The 15,416-nt window shown below is 36.7% G+C and overlaps 1 protein-coding gene across 2 annotated transcripts in view; it reads right to left on the bottom strand.

Annotated features, from left to right (window-relative positions):
• RYR2 (ryanodine receptor 2) overlaps positions 1-15,416 on the bottom strand; it is a 391,343-nt gene that overhangs the window by 13,330 nt on the left and 362,597 nt on the right. For both annotated transcript variants that reach the window (XM_042025322.1, XM_042025323.1), the window contains 8 exons: positions 13,224-14,527; positions 12,774-12,838; positions 10,807-10,954; positions 9,191-9,277; positions 8,146-8,364; positions 6,102-6,232; positions 5,480-5,522; positions 3,268-3,401 (listed from right to left, as the gene is read on the bottom strand). In XM_042025322.1, coding sequence (XP_041881256.1) covers positions 3,268-3,401; positions 5,480-5,522; positions 6,102-6,232; positions 8,146-8,364; positions 9,191-9,277; positions 10,807-10,954; positions 12,774-12,838; positions 13,224-14,527 — 2,131 coding nt within the window. The remainder of the gene's footprint in view (positions 1-3,267; positions 3,402-5,479; positions 5,523-6,101; positions 6,233-8,145; positions 8,365-9,190; positions 9,278-10,806; positions 10,955-12,773; positions 12,839-13,223; positions 14,528-15,416) is intronic.

The following is a 15,416-nucleotide window of genomic DNA, read 5'->3' as shown; positions in this document are numbered from 1 at the left end:
CAATACCAACAGATGATATTTCATAGACAACGGTGCCACTTGACCATTACAAAAAAGAAAGCATTGAACCAAAACAAAACAATGAGTTATTGGGTGTCTGTAAGCTTTCTGTTTTGGGTGTCTTGGAGACAGAGCACAGAATAGATTATTATTTTGAGGTATCCTACACAAAGCCTCTGCAAGGATCCACTAGGCTTAAAATTCCCAAGTAAATAATCAAAGAAGGAGGTATTTTACATTAGCATACACAAGGGGAAAGATTTGAAATTGAGGTTCCTACATGTGCATCATTCCTTTCAATGGAACAGGCTGGGAATTTGGACATTAACAGGGACTGTGCCTGCCTCACAACCACGACGGCTGAAGCCCTTACCCACCTGCAGATACACACTTCTACTTAGACAAACAGGCACATCCTCACTTTGTAAATCCTGTAGTGTCACCATAGCAAGTACAAATCTTGAGAATTCAGGTGTAAAAACTACTGCAAATAAAATTCCTTACTTTTTCAGTAGCCATTATGGGCAAGAGACAGACTGACACTTGAGGAAAAAGCCTGCTAGTTCTCCAGGAACAATCCTGTTCTCCGAGATACTACATTACTAAAAATGGGTTACGCACAAGAGAATCTTTTGGAAACCTGGATTGTTTCTCATGACAAGGAAGAGTAAGGCCTTTTAAATGCTTTCACATTCTGAGGCCAACTGCACTCATTGTTTGTACCTTTCACATTTATGATACGGTTTAACTTCTCACCAACCTGTAAAAATTTCAGATCTTCCAGTAGAAAATTATTTACATTTTTTCTATTCTTGAAAGTGAAAGAATTCTCTACCATGTGAGCATTTGACAGAAGCCCTGCTTATTTTCCAAATTAGCCTTATGTCACTGCTTGCTGCAGATGCTTGAGCCTTATCTGCCTCTTCTATTGACTCCAACTAAACTAACGATCACAGAAAAAAAAGCAGTTAGAAAGGCAAAGGTACAGGGAAGTAATACTAATGATGGCACCTCTGAAAATTAACTTTCATGTTTGTGTCTTCCACATTATTCTCTCAAATATACTACATCCATGATGCATCTGGTTTAACACCCAAAAGAAGAAACTAATTCAATGGAAAAACAGCACCACTGCCCCAGTCTCAGTGTGCAAAATTTAGCTATCTTTACTCTCTAATCTACAGTAGAGCTCCAGCTGCATCATCCTTCTTAGTTGGATATATTTAAATAATCCTGCAACATATTTAAATAATCATTTAAATACTAAAATATTTATGCATGTAAAGAAATACACTTTATACAAGACTGCACCCATGAGCTGCATGGCTCTTCAAGAGCCAGTACAATGCAAATTCTTTTAATGCAGTATATCACTGGGACAGGCAGAAGCTTTTGAAAAAGCATGGTCACCTGCAAGTAGAGTGCTTTAAGTCCCTCGCAAAAAGACAGATGCAAATCCCAGGCTATTTTTCCAAAGGAAAGGGAGAGAAAAAGTAGGAGTAGGGGTCAAGGAGACCTGTTCACTTGTATTAGGAATGAAAATGCTACATGCTGCGCTTCCCTTCTGTGTTGTGAGAAACACAGAGATCCGGTCTGGCCTCAGCCTGAGCCACCTCCTCCTGGCACAGGGAGGAACAGCAGCACCAGAGCTGCAACCTGTACCAGGTCACACCATTTTCTATTTTCTTCCCAAAGTACTGAAATAAGGGTTCAACTCCAATGCTTTTCCCACCTCTCCCTTCACTGCATTGTAAATATATTCCAAATTTTGAATCTGCAATATGTGTAAGTTTTAGTAGCTTCATTAGTATTCATTTTTGAAAATGTTAAAAAGTGGATAAATGTACCTTCCTGAAGTGACTGGTTCTGTAAATTTTTATTATTGTTTTTTATTTTCCCACAACATATTAATCTGTTATGAGTATGGAATGATTCCTTCAAGGAGAACAGGAAAGATGGATGAGGTCATAAATTTTTTTTAACTGTCTATAACATGGAGAAGATATTAGAGATGTTAAAAATAACCAGACATCCTTCAGACATGATTCTTAAACTAAATATTTCATCAGCCTTCTCCAATTGCTTCACTCTGGTCTGTTTTTTCAAGATTACTCACGAAAACATTATTTAAATTTTTTTCCCCTCATATGAGTCATGAGCACACAGGGAAGGGAAAGTAGTTTTATTTTGTTTTTATACCGATAATAAAAGTAGTAATTTTTTTTCCTAAACTCAAGCATGGGTTCTACTATAATCCAGCAGGAGCAAAACAGGATGTAAGAATCATTCTGGGAAGTACTTCTGCCACAATATTAAATTTTATTTAGCACCGAAATGCCAAAGAGTCCTTGAGCCTTAACACTGCACCTGATTCATTGTTCAGGCAGACTCCTGGTTTATTAATATCCATCTTTTATAAAGATGGATAAAAGAGTCTTCCTTACAAAATCAGCTCTTGCCTCAATGGAATTCTAATCCACCAGTAGTCCCACTGCCTACTTTTCATAATCCTTGCAAACCCATGGATACAATGTTGCTTTTAAAGAAAGCTTTAAATAAACCCTTACATTAGAATCTCTATAGCATTAAAATTCCATCTGTTAAAATATGTTCTATCTAGTTGAATACCTTTTTTATAATGCAGAACTAAAAAAAACATTTTTGCAGTGCTTTACAAAAACTGAGCATGCCGCTGCCCTACAAAGGAGAATTTACTACTCTGAATGTCCAGGGGCTTTTCCTTATTTCTGTCTCTCAAATGATAAACAAATGAATAGCTTAGGGAAAACAAATTATAAAAAGGATATGAAGATTAATCTTCCAATTCCTAGATTTTACTGGTCACTAGCACTTAAATTTATTCCATCATTTCTTTATAATCAGAATACACATTGCCATTTTTGCCCATTCTTTCCAGCAAAGCTGAACTGAGAACTTGAAAGGGAGATTCCAGCCCAGTTGTAATGACACTACCAAAACAGTGGGGATGTGATGTATTCAAGCATCTGTGCACTAAACTAAATCTTCATACATAAAAAACAGAAATCCTGCATATGCATAATATGCATATAATTAAATAAATTTACTATATCATTCAACATAAGAATTGATTTATCTTATGCAGATTTACATAAATGAGCAACAAATGTTTTGTCTGAATGACAAACCTTGAATGCTTGATTTTAACTTATAAAACACCCCAACAAAATAGAAACAGAAACAAACAAAAGAACCCCAATCACAAACAAACTGTAGGCAAATGCTTACACAGCAGAAAAGGAGCTATCCTTCTTTGGTTTCTTCTTTTCTCGAGCATCACTAAAATCAAGAGCAGCTTTGTCCATTCCTAGTAACTCACTGATCCTGTCCCGGCCATAGAACTCACCATATTTATCCATTACCTAAAGTTAGAAGGAATATTCAAAAATATTCATCAGTTGGGTAGACCAGCTGTTATTTAGCCTGGCTCTGCAGGCAAGAGGTTTAGCATACAAGGAGCCTTAAAACAGTGCTTCATGACTATGGATGACATAGTGATCACAAGATCTTGAACATACAGTTACGGCTAAATATTATTTTCAATGAATTCAAACTATCCCTTATCTCTTTCTTACAAAATTTAACATGTTTTGTTAGTAATTTTTATGGAAATAAACTTTTATTTGCTCTCCTTCTGACTAAACACACAGCTCCTTCCTAAATATTTTCTGTCTCTTCTCATTTTAAAAGAATAGTCAAAGAAATACAAAATTGTCTATAACAAGATCATAACTCAGTGATTCATGCAGGTGAGGTGGTATTTTACCAGTTTTCTAATAGGAAATACTTTAAATGTTTACTGATACTTTTGCAGATTTTTAGAGACAAGCTTTTTTGTAACAAGCCTGAAAACAGTGCTTTACGACTGGATTATTCTGTAGACTGGGGATTAAAATACAAATATATATAAAAGAAGACATTCTTTGCAAACCAGGATACTTGAAGGCACTTAAATCATACAGCACAGTTCCTCAGCCAAAGCTAAAGTACCAAATCTTCCACACAACTTAAAACCATACTCCTTTCCCTTTTGATTTGAGCTTTCCTTGATCAACTACATTGACAGAAGCAGTGTAGAATTTTATTTTCTTTCTTGAGTACTCTGTGAGAGCTACTGCTTCCCCTTTGCTTAGACAGACAGGTAGAAATCTGTATATAACCACTTAAAATATGAAAAGAACATTTCCCACAGCAAAATGAATACACAATTCAAAGGAATTTTTTTGTCAGATTGACCTAAGATTGTTACAAAGCAGAAGAGCTAAGAGCATTAAAAAGACATGTTTCCAATAGTATGATACAAGATTGGCATTGAAGTGTGAAGAAGGGGTAAATCTGATCCAACAACACGTACATCCTCTTTTGCAATTGTGACCGAACACACTAAAAAGATTATTTTTGCTGTAAGCTATTGTACAAACATTTGATTTATTTCTTAAGAGCAAGCTGAGGAAACATTTAAAATAGCATTTGTAAGAAATGAGCTTTTGCAAGTCCCTGCTTAGAGAGGACTATTTTTGAGAGAGAGATCGTTAGCTAATGCAATAAAAGCTCACCTGCACACCCACAAAGGAGCCCAGAGACACAACGGTTGGGGGAGAGTACAAAGAATACCTTGCCCAGCTAGTCCCAAGTCCATCAGCCCATTAAAGGCCCATTTCCTCGAGCCCAGAGGACTACAGTGGCACAGTGGCAGGCAGGAACCCAAACTATGGATTCACAGTGAATAGATGCTCTGCCTGGTCCCTCCCAGGGCAGTTCCAGGAGAGCCTCAGACCCAGTGTCCAAATCTGAAACCCATCAAGATGAGTCACTGGTAATAACTTTCCAGATCACCTGTCAGACTAAGAGGATTACTGCCAAGGGATGCATGCACTATGCATCCCATAAATGGGATGTAATTGGATGTTACAGGGAGAAAGCAAAGATGGAGAAAGGGATGGATTTAGGTGACTTGGGGAGGAAAAACTGTGGGAAATAGAGAGGGACAAAAGGGACAAGTGGTCAAAAGGGACAAAAAGGCGGGAGGGGTCTTCTTATTAATTACTTTTTAACCTTCTATTGAGTGAGGGACACCATTCTTTGCGTATAGAGGCAAATACATAAATGCACACAGACAAAACATTTTACATAATTTGCATTATACATATAAGCGCACACAAAATTTATCATGTAATTTCATGAATGTATTTGAATTACTGTTTTATACAAAAAGCTATATGTAGAAAAAGTTTGAACAAAAAACTATCCAAACCACTCAAAAGTAGTTGTAAGAATGAGGTAAGGAATTCTATGTATTTTAATATTGTAAATATGGAAATCTACATTGAATCAAAGTTTTATTTCAAAGAAGTGTGGTCCACATTCCTCCAAACATGGAAAGAAATATGCATTAAAATTTTATTTTAACTTCATTTATCTTTTTAAAAATAAGCCTCACCTTTCTTTTCACAAACTTGTCCCAGTAGTTATTTGGAAAAGACCTGAAAAACACAGATAAATAAGATTAAATTTTAGACAAATATATACCAATTTTGTTTCTATTAGTCTCTGTGTGGTGGCTATCACCAGTTAGTCACTGGTGAACCCTCTGGAGTGCAAGTTGCCAGATGGCGTTCAGCCTACCATTTAAATGTGGCTTAAGAAGCACAGCAGAGCCAATGCCTGCAGACAGAGTTCTAGAGCAGCTACATCCATCCCACACACAGTCCCACCAGGCAGAGAGATGGAACTTCAAATAGGTGATGCAAAGCATAGCTCACTCTTGAACTGAGAGCAATCCACAACCATCATCACTGTGCTTGTCAAAACAAACTCATTGCATTTTTTTTCTTTTATGAAGAGAATTAATTTTAAGGCAAAAATCTGGGAATGTATAAGATCAAACAGTAACAGTAAAAATGAGAGTAAACATTAGCCTCGCACGTTTTGTATATCCTTGCTAGAAATATATCCCTAATAATTGTTTCTTTCAGACAAGATGGATGATAAGTATATAATTGTGGAAATAGAAGAACAATTACTTGCAAGGCTATAATGAGACAGAGTAAGTAAAAACTCACTGTGTGTTGATTACAAGTCTATCCCACTGTCCCTTAATATCATCTTCTGATGGCTGCTCAGTTATATATAGCCCATCAAATTCCAACTTCCTTGCCACTTCCTTTTCTCTCTTAAAAATAACCAGTGGAACCTGTGGTTGAAAAAAAAATACAAGAATTATTTAAAATGCACTGATATGTCTGCAAACTTTAAGAAAAGCTGGTTGTTATGAAAAATTAAGAATCAAAACTGAATAAAGCAAAAATAGTACTTAAAAAATTAAAAGTCTTAACAACTACAGTGTACCAAACAGTTGTAAAAAGATGGCCAAAACCCCTGAAGAGGGATCCTTCAAATAAAAACAGTTTTTCAGTGCTATGAAAGGATTAGAGGTAGTCAAGTGAAAGAGAGCTAAAATATTTTTTTTAATCCACAGAAATTCTAGTTCCAAAATATTAACTTGGGACCATATTTTTGGATTTCATTTTGATACCCAGAAATGTTAGAGGCTCCTTTTATTTGTTGCAGAATTTTTGAGGTTTCACTGTGAGAAACAAAGTGTTTCACTGCAGAGAACAAAGACTGTAAGCAATAAAAAAAGAATTGTCAGCAGTTGAGACACCTAGCCAGGCTTTACCTACAATTCTCTTTCATCAGCTGAATGATTTCAAAAGTACATTCCAAGAAGGCAGATGTAAACAGTGGTTCAAGTTCAGTGGATTTTCCTAAGAAATCTCTTACCAAAAAAAAGTAAACTGTACTCTTTCCTGGAACTATTTCACAGGTCCCCAAAATGCATCCACCTTGCATCACCCACCTTGACTGTGATAGTAGTTGAGTGGACATGAGTATACTGAAACAGTAATAATGAAAAATGTAATGGATTTCATGCTCAGCAATATCCAGAAGCAAACCTATGAGACACAGGCCTGCAGTTCCAAAGATTTTGGATTTAAAAATCTCCAAAATAGAGACTGAAACCACCATTGGACCATATTTTGGTTTCAGAATTGGAAAGAAGGCAATTCATTACAATAAATATTGATAACAATGTTTTTCCCTCCTAGTCAGAGAAAAAATGTTCAAAAAAAAGATTCATAGTAGGAACAAATGAAAACGTATGAGGTGGGAGAAGAAAACATCTCAAAAGCCAGAAATGTAAGCTTTTGTGCTGCATGGCAACCAGTGCAACAAAAAATGTTTCAGTATGTATTGACCTGCAGGGATACTTAAGGTAGAGATTAAAACCAACACTAAATGCAATAATATGATGAAAATTTCCTTGAAGTACAAATGCAGACTGTGCCTTTCACATAGAACAAATTATTAGCCATTAAAACAGGAAAAGAAAAATATTAAGGACCATATAAGACCTTAATAAAAATATTAAAAGCACAAATGAGCAGCTGGGTCATAGCAAGGGTCCATTTAATTTAACACTATCCTGCACTTTGACATATAGCTTTTGCCCTGGAAGAGTGTAAAAATGGGGGAAGTACATCCCAGATACACTTCTCCCAGCTCCAGAGATTTATGACATTCAGTTTTTTTAAACCACAACCAACATTTTGTCAATGGAAGTTTTGCCATCTTTAGTTTTCACATCCCTAACAGAGATCTTCTAAAAGATGCTTAGGCTCCTGCCAGAACACTACCAGCAGAGTGTTTGTATGAAAAGCGGGCATTTTGTAGTCACAATATGCAGCAGCAGTAGTCCAAAATGCTGCATTCTTTTCAAATTACCTAGGTGACAGACTAGCAATGCAGATACTGTCGTCTACCTCCCTCTGGTCATGTGCGTTCACACCTTGTCTTCGACAGTCACAAGCAGCTTCTGAATCAGGTTACTGCCGTGACTGTCTGGCTGACAGCAAATCAGACTCTGGCCTACAACTTCCTGAATACACACATCACCTAACACACACTTTCTGGGTACATTACACTAACAAAATAGTATTTCTTTACATGGTGCCCCAACCTGCTTAAGCAGGTTGACTTTGTTCTAATTTATACCACTTGACATATAAAAAAGTTTAGACCTAGAAAAAAAGTTTTTTTCCTTACTTTCAAACAATAATAGCCTATGATGCAGAAGAATGAGATGACTGTGTGTAGGATGGCCAAAATCCGCAGTGTGGGCTCCATGTAGCCACTGCTTTCTTCCAGGACATAATGCACTGCAATGACCCTCTCATCATCGCTTTCCAGAATGTTCAACTTGGTACTTTCACCATCAGATACCACAGGAAGTTCCTTTTCTTCTGGCACAGCAGATGTGGAGACCTGTTTAAAACACTTAATATTGCAGCTGTATTCCTTTGACAGGAGCTTTACAATACTACAAGCTAAGTAGTATAGCTGGAAAGAACGATACCAAGAACAATATCACTGTAAAGAAAGAATTTTTTTTACATAAAAATGTCCACAAATAATATCTCGGCAAAATCTTTTCATCTTGTTGCACCAGTCTGTGATAGTGTGATTTTTCTTTTCTTTTTTTTCACTATCTGTCCATGTTACCAAATTTGGTCCATGACGAATTTTATCACCTCAAATTCAAGAAAGGGCACAGCCCTCTTAGAAGAAACCGCTGACAAACCTGCACGTAGTCTTTATCATCAGGGCTCTGCCAGAAACTGATTTGAGTCCAAAGACTCTAGAGTTGTATTAATGATACTAAAAGCCTTGACAAAATCAGTGATATTCTAGGCAGCTTAAGATGATGTGACTCCTTGCAGTACACACCCTCTCAGGAGACCATAATGGCACAAGAAAACATCTCAAATGACATGGATTAGTTTAAGTTACCTATGAAGGCTCAGCTTGGCTGGTTCACTGTACTGGGAAATGGAGCATATGAGGCACAGGTATGCCTTTCAGCCTGCTGCCTTTGTCCCAGCATAATGCTCTGTAAATAGCTATTTGTGTACTGGAAGTCTATTCTTACTCGACACAAATGTTCAGCTGTCACCATGTTAGATTTCTGAAGTGCTAGGATGAAGTAGGTATTTAATCTGTTAGGTTAGGCAGTTTTACCATAGCATATTGTCTACAAAACCCAGATGTTTTCCAGTGTGCAATCTAAAAAGCAGTATTTTGAGAAATTTACCTTATAGAAAAGCAGGATAAAGTTGATGGCAAAAGCAACAAATAATGCCAACATCCTCATGTTGTAAAAGTTTCGTGCAAAATAATTCTGAAAAGAGAACAGAACATAAATATACTTCGCCTAATAAAGATTCAACCATCATTAGTAAATTGCTGCTGAGAGGGGGGTTTGTGGGGGTTTTTTCTGAACTTTTTCACAGAATTAGAAAAAAAAAATCCAAACCCACAAACATTTTGGGTGATGTACAAGTTCTATCCTACTCTACACGTGCAATAATGGATAAAGGAGCTTTCTTTTCACTCCATGCATAAAGGATAAAGGATTTCTAATTGCCTCTTATGTCGTTTTCATTGTCCTCTCAATACACTTGGAGACAACACAGAGACATCACAATGTAAGAGTAATGTAGTAACAATACAGAAGTCTCTATCTTCCCTGCAGCTCAATATTCATACATATGGCAAGTTGCTACTTTTACCAAAAAATAAAAAACTCTGCATGTAAGTTTATTTAAAATATTTTTTATTCCAAAATCAACTGCATTTTTACAAGGTCAGTAACAATTCATGTGTGACCTGAGTACCATGCAAGCTTTTCTGACATTATGACACTATAAAAAGGACTGCAGAAATGTACCCTTCTCCTTCCTGACAACTCACAAATCTTTAAAGCACACATTTTAAATGCTTTAAGTCTCCCACAGGAATTCTTCCATTTTTTCAGCCCTAATCATAGATGACTATGAGTGAAATATAAAATGAAACTATTAGAAAAAAATTAACCAAAATTCACATGATTGCAATGTGACTACCCTAAAAATGTATCTCAGTTCAAAAGCCAGATTTAAACTCTTAATTTCCTAATAAGATTTTGACTGTGGTTTTGTAGTTTTGCTATGTTACTCTTGTTAGAAGTAGGCCATCCCTACACAATAATATACTATATACATAGTTAGAGTGTATTTCTTTTTGCTTTGCATTTCATCCTAGCCTCAGAGAATATGAATGGAATCTCCTAGCTAATAATAGCATGGATTTTAAGCAGTTCTGGAGCAAGTATTATCTGATATTTTACTGAGAGACTCTCAGATGCAGTTTTACATTTTCAGTAAATCTTATTTTCTACAGGTTTTGAAAAACTTGACAAATATTAACTTGCTATTTCACAAAAAAAAATAAATCTGTAACATCTTTTCTTATTCACTTCAGGTTAAGCATCATATCTTAGTTGATTCTTTTTATAGGTGAGCTCGTAATTTCCCGAAGTTGTCTCTCAGGGAAGGAGAAACCCTACTAGCTCACTAGCTGCTGTAAAAACTCAGGAATTTTACTCACAGAAAAATGCATGGATGTTTTCCAGTGATGCACAGGCATCTCTGAAAGTCTAGGCTTGGGACAACAATTGTCTTCCTAAGAATTAATATGTGGTATATACTAAGTTATTTGTGTGTTTCTTTTCTCTAACAGTCCCATTAAACCTTTGCTACATGTCAGTTTTATGGACAATGGTGGATAGAAAAATGTGGTGAAGCAGATGCTATTTGTCTTTACATTGTTAGAATATGGTGGTACATGTCTCTGCCAGCAGCTGAACACAAAAGCTAGAGAACAGCTTACAAGAAGCTTCTGCTGGTATGCAATGATATTCTTCCAGAAAACAGATTCCTGAACTTCTGGTTCTCCATATCTGTGTGTATGCAGTTGTCTTAATTTCTGTTTCCCCTTGTCTTCCTTGGTTTTCTCTTCTTTTTCTCCATCTTCTCCTCTTAGGATACAAAGGAAGGAAAAATAATATGTCAAATTAATAAAATTGCTAAATTAAAATCACATCGTGATTAATTAATTTAAAGATGCTATTGCATCTGTTAATGAGGCTCAAGTAGCCATGACTCATGCAGTTCATGTACATGACAAATATCCATCTTCAGTCCAAAGTGCTGGCAAGGGTGACAGTCTGGTTAAGGCTACAGATAAACTTACTGGTTTGGCACCTTGAAGTGGGAATGCTAGCTGGTGCAAGCAGGTAATCAAGAATCTGCCAACCTTATTAGCAAGGGTCTTCTACATAGCAGTGCAGCTAATTCTTGCAGTGATAAAATGTCTGTAAGCTGACAGCTCTATGTCTGCATCAGTGCCTATATGTCTAAGTGCTCCCCTCCAATCTCTTGCACTTAAACAATCTAGTTCCCACAAAGGTTGCAGAAAACTTTCTTTCTTCTTGCACTTACAAGTCAAACCTCAAGTTTTAATTTCTGCATTTCTGCCCATCTCATGAACTCATAAGTACCCACTCCAGGAGGGGATGAAGTAAGAATTTGTCAGCATGTGGTGTGTGGGTATCACCATGCTGTCTCATTAGAGCAAGTTAGAGTTCGTGGGCTGCCTTCTTCAAACACATGATCTAAAGAACTGTGAATTATCTCAGAAGTTAATTTGACCTGTCAGCATGAGAGATGAAAAGATCACAGAAGTCCACTTGAAGCCAAACCAGAGTGAGAGGCAACTTCTAAGCTACATTATTAATTTCTCAGTACCTATCTACAAACAGAATAACTGATGTCCAAAGCTGCTCCTCTTCCTAGGACACATTTGATAAACTTTCACTTGAAAGTTTGTCATGTTAGGAGTAGCTTCACGGAAGCTAATAGTGCCAGGCACTGCACTCCTCACAGAGAATACAGGTATTACTGCAACTCACACAGTCAAGCAGGGCAATCAACAGTGAAGTGACCTTCAAAAGTCAGGAAGACTCTCCCTCACAAAGTTATACTGGCCAAGTTAGAAATTTGCTGCACTGATTAGGAAGAAGAGTTTTTGTCACAGACAAGTGTTTGTCATCCCAGAAGAGCAATAAGAGTCTGAGACTAAGGCATCCTCTTAGAATTTTGACAGTGATAAATCAGCTACAGACACTGTACACAAAAATGTGCATGTATCAGGAACCATAAAATACAGAGATGGAGAGCCATAGTTTTTACTGGTTAAAACCAAGCACTATATTTTTCTTTCCACTATTTTTATTCTGAGCTAATGGCATTAACATTGGATTTTAATGTGTCCTAAAAGTGTTTAAATGATCATTGATCAAATCTCTTCATAAAGATGCAAGAATACTCTGTAATTCATTAAAATTATACTGGAATGTTAAGGTTTTGCAAAATGCAAATAACTCAAAACATGTCATAGCAAATGGGAGAAGGTAAAGCAGATTCGGTTGCTGATGGATAGCAGGTCTCTGGAACTCAGCTGCTCTTACAAAGTTTCCAAGAGATTTTCTTCTAGCTTTCAGATTTGCCAAGAAAAAAATTAATCAATCAAGCGCATTCTAAAATAAATTAAATGAACATTACAAAGGATGCTTCTGGGAAGAGGGACATGCACAGAATCAGAGTGGTGCTTATTACATGGCATCCTTGAAAATGTGCACAGATGATGAAGATTGTTAAAAAAAAAAAAACAAACCAACCTAATTGGAATGTGAATGGACAGAAAATTAAAGGCAAAGAAGTAAAAATCAGCCTAGTGTTTTTTTCAGTGAAACAAACCCTTTTTTTTGTAGGATCAGAGGTTAAAGTAATACATACTCAGCTTTTTCGGGTTCTGATTTTGTTTCTTCTTTCTCTTCCTTTTCATCTTCTTTCACCTTCTCCTACAGAAAATCAGGTTTAAAACTGTGTCTAAACAGTATTATACAGTACAGAGTTAGTTAAAAGAATATCCAGAATGCAGACTGTTAGGGTTTGTTTCTTTCTATTTTTTATTAAACAACTGAAAACCTCATAAAAGATGATAATTCAATTTACATTAATAGAGGCAATTTAACACTGAATTAAAAGCAATTCAAAACACCATGTACTTAGAGAAGGCTGTGGAAATTCAAGTTTATGACATCAGAAAGAGTAAACACCAGTAATTATACGTGGTTTCTTAAAAATTCAGAAAACCCAGAAAAACAAAGATACAAGTTTTATGTCAAGACTATACTTAATATATGAAAGAGAGAACTATATATCAGAAATAAAAGATACAATTACCTGGATTTTTTCCTGTACTTCAGGCATTGGGGCTAAGGAGGGAGTGCTCAGTAAATCACTCAAACCAGCATTGGGATTGTGAGGGATCAATTTATACTGTCCACCTTCTCGTTTCAAATCCAAACCAAATATATCTGAGAGTAGATCGCTTTCTTCTGTTAAAGTCTGCAGATCCGTCAGGTCTTCTGCAGGCAATGCAGTTTCTGTTGGCTTCCTCTCCCCTTCTTCTTCTTCCCCACGCACCTCATCCTGAGTGGGATCTGGCATATTAGCCAACAGTTCAGCCACCTTGATTTTCTTGGCTCCTTCTACTAGGCTTCCTCCAAGCAGCAAACTGCATATGATGCGAAAAAAGCCCCGGACAACACTACAAGCAAAATGTAGTAAGCCCATCAAAATGCTCCAGTAGGAAGAAAACAAAGCCATGACCATGTCCTTCATGGTCATTTTCTTCACTTTTTTCATTTGTTTCTTTAGACTCTTCATGCTGAGCATTTTCATAAGAGTCATTAAATTGTACTTGAGAGCTACTAAAGCTGACTTCATGGTAACAAGAGAAAAGAAACCCATTCTAGGATCTTCTTCATCAGAATTATCTTTCTCATTCTCCTCTTTATTAGCTGACCTTTCATTCAGATCTGACTCGGAGATCTGGGCAGCCAGTTGCATTTCAAAGATGGTATCCTCACAGAAGTTAACAAAAAGCTCCATCTTTTCTTTCTCCCCACCTTCATTTACAACATCAAATATAAACTGTCTCTTTGACTCTTTTACCTGAGGTTTTTCCCACTGAGTCCGACTTGACTCGCTTATTTCAAAATAAACTCGTTCAATGCGCTTTGCACTGCCCATGATTTCTATTCGTCCAAGGAAAGGCTGAAAGTAATTCAGCACACTCTCTGACAGCTCAAGGAAAGTTTGCAAGCGTGTATCATGGGGCATGTGTTCTGACAGGTTGGTCAGGAGAACAGCGACATTGAAACCAATGTCTTTTGCAGGCTCATGAAATCGTTTCACAAACTCCTCATAGTCCAAAGTCTCATTCTCATCTGTTTCAGCACATGACAGCAGAAACTCAGTTTCCGACTGAGTGTAGTGCTTATGGCTTTCCATTGCCCTGTGAAAATCCCTCTTCGAAATTATCCCTTTACCATCAGGATCATATTCTTTGAATGCATCAGAGGAAGTCAAATCTTTCAATTTTAAGAACATATCAAAAAACTTCAGAATCATCTCCACATTGTTCGACGATTCCACAAGCATATCAACCATCTGCTTTCCAATAGTTCCATTCACAACATTACCTAGAGGTGATGACATGATATTAGAGATAATTATGTCAGCAAATGTTTTGGCAAAGAAAAGTGTATTATAATGATTAGTGAAATAATCAAAGAGTAAGAATGATAAACTATTGGATAACACACTCGCATGAGAAAGCTAGCTCTGAAATCTGGAATCTTCTACTACTAAGTCTGCCCTATAACTTGGAAAAAACATGTGACTGAGTATTTGCCATTACAGGAAGGATTAACAAGGCCTGTAGAGAGAGATCATACACTTAATACAGTAAGAAAAGTGGGGCAGCATATTATAAATTTCACTATAGAGCAACACAGACAGAACTAGTGTCACATCAACCAGATGAGAAGCTCGGTAGGTTCCTCACGGACCACAGTCTACAGTACTAAGAATTTACTTTGCTTCTCAGTAACCTCCTATGAGCAAAGCAGTAGCAGTGGCAGTGCATGCTACACTGCAATCTGTGCTGCATTTTCTGCCCTCCAAGTTCTCACACAAGAATGTGGTAGGATGCATGTAAGAAGCCAAAAGGAAGAAAAGATCTTTGGATCATCTGTGTATATGTCTAGTTGGTCTAGCACTAGAAGCACTAATACAAACCCGTAAAGTAGCTAAAGCAGTAGTAAGAGTATTTCTTGGCAATGACTGCATTCTCTGGGAAATCATAATTTCAGGACCTTGAACATAGCCAGTAGCAGAATCAAGCCTGTTCTTTATGGATAAGATCACTACTAAAATCAATGCAATATATTAAGGGTGTTAATAAAATGACTGATAAATTGTTTTGTCCCTAGAACTCAGGATTTCAACTTAAGTAGTAAAAAACCTTTTCATCTAAACTCAAAAGATAAGTCAAGTTCATGGGAAAAAAGTAAAACTTCTGCTAGCCCT

The sequence above is a fragment of the Corvus kubaryi genome, unplaced genomic scaffold (genome assembly GCF_017639235.1).
Source record: "Corvus kubaryi isolate FWS band 111438036 unplaced genomic scaffold, C.kubaryi_AGA036_p1.0 37266, whole genome shotgun sequence".
Taxonomy (NCBI): Eukaryota; Metazoa; Chordata; class Aves; order Passeriformes; family Corvidae; genus Corvus; species Corvus kubaryi.
Note: the sequence above shows the minus strand (reverse complement) of the source record. Positions and strands in the feature narration are given on the sequence as shown.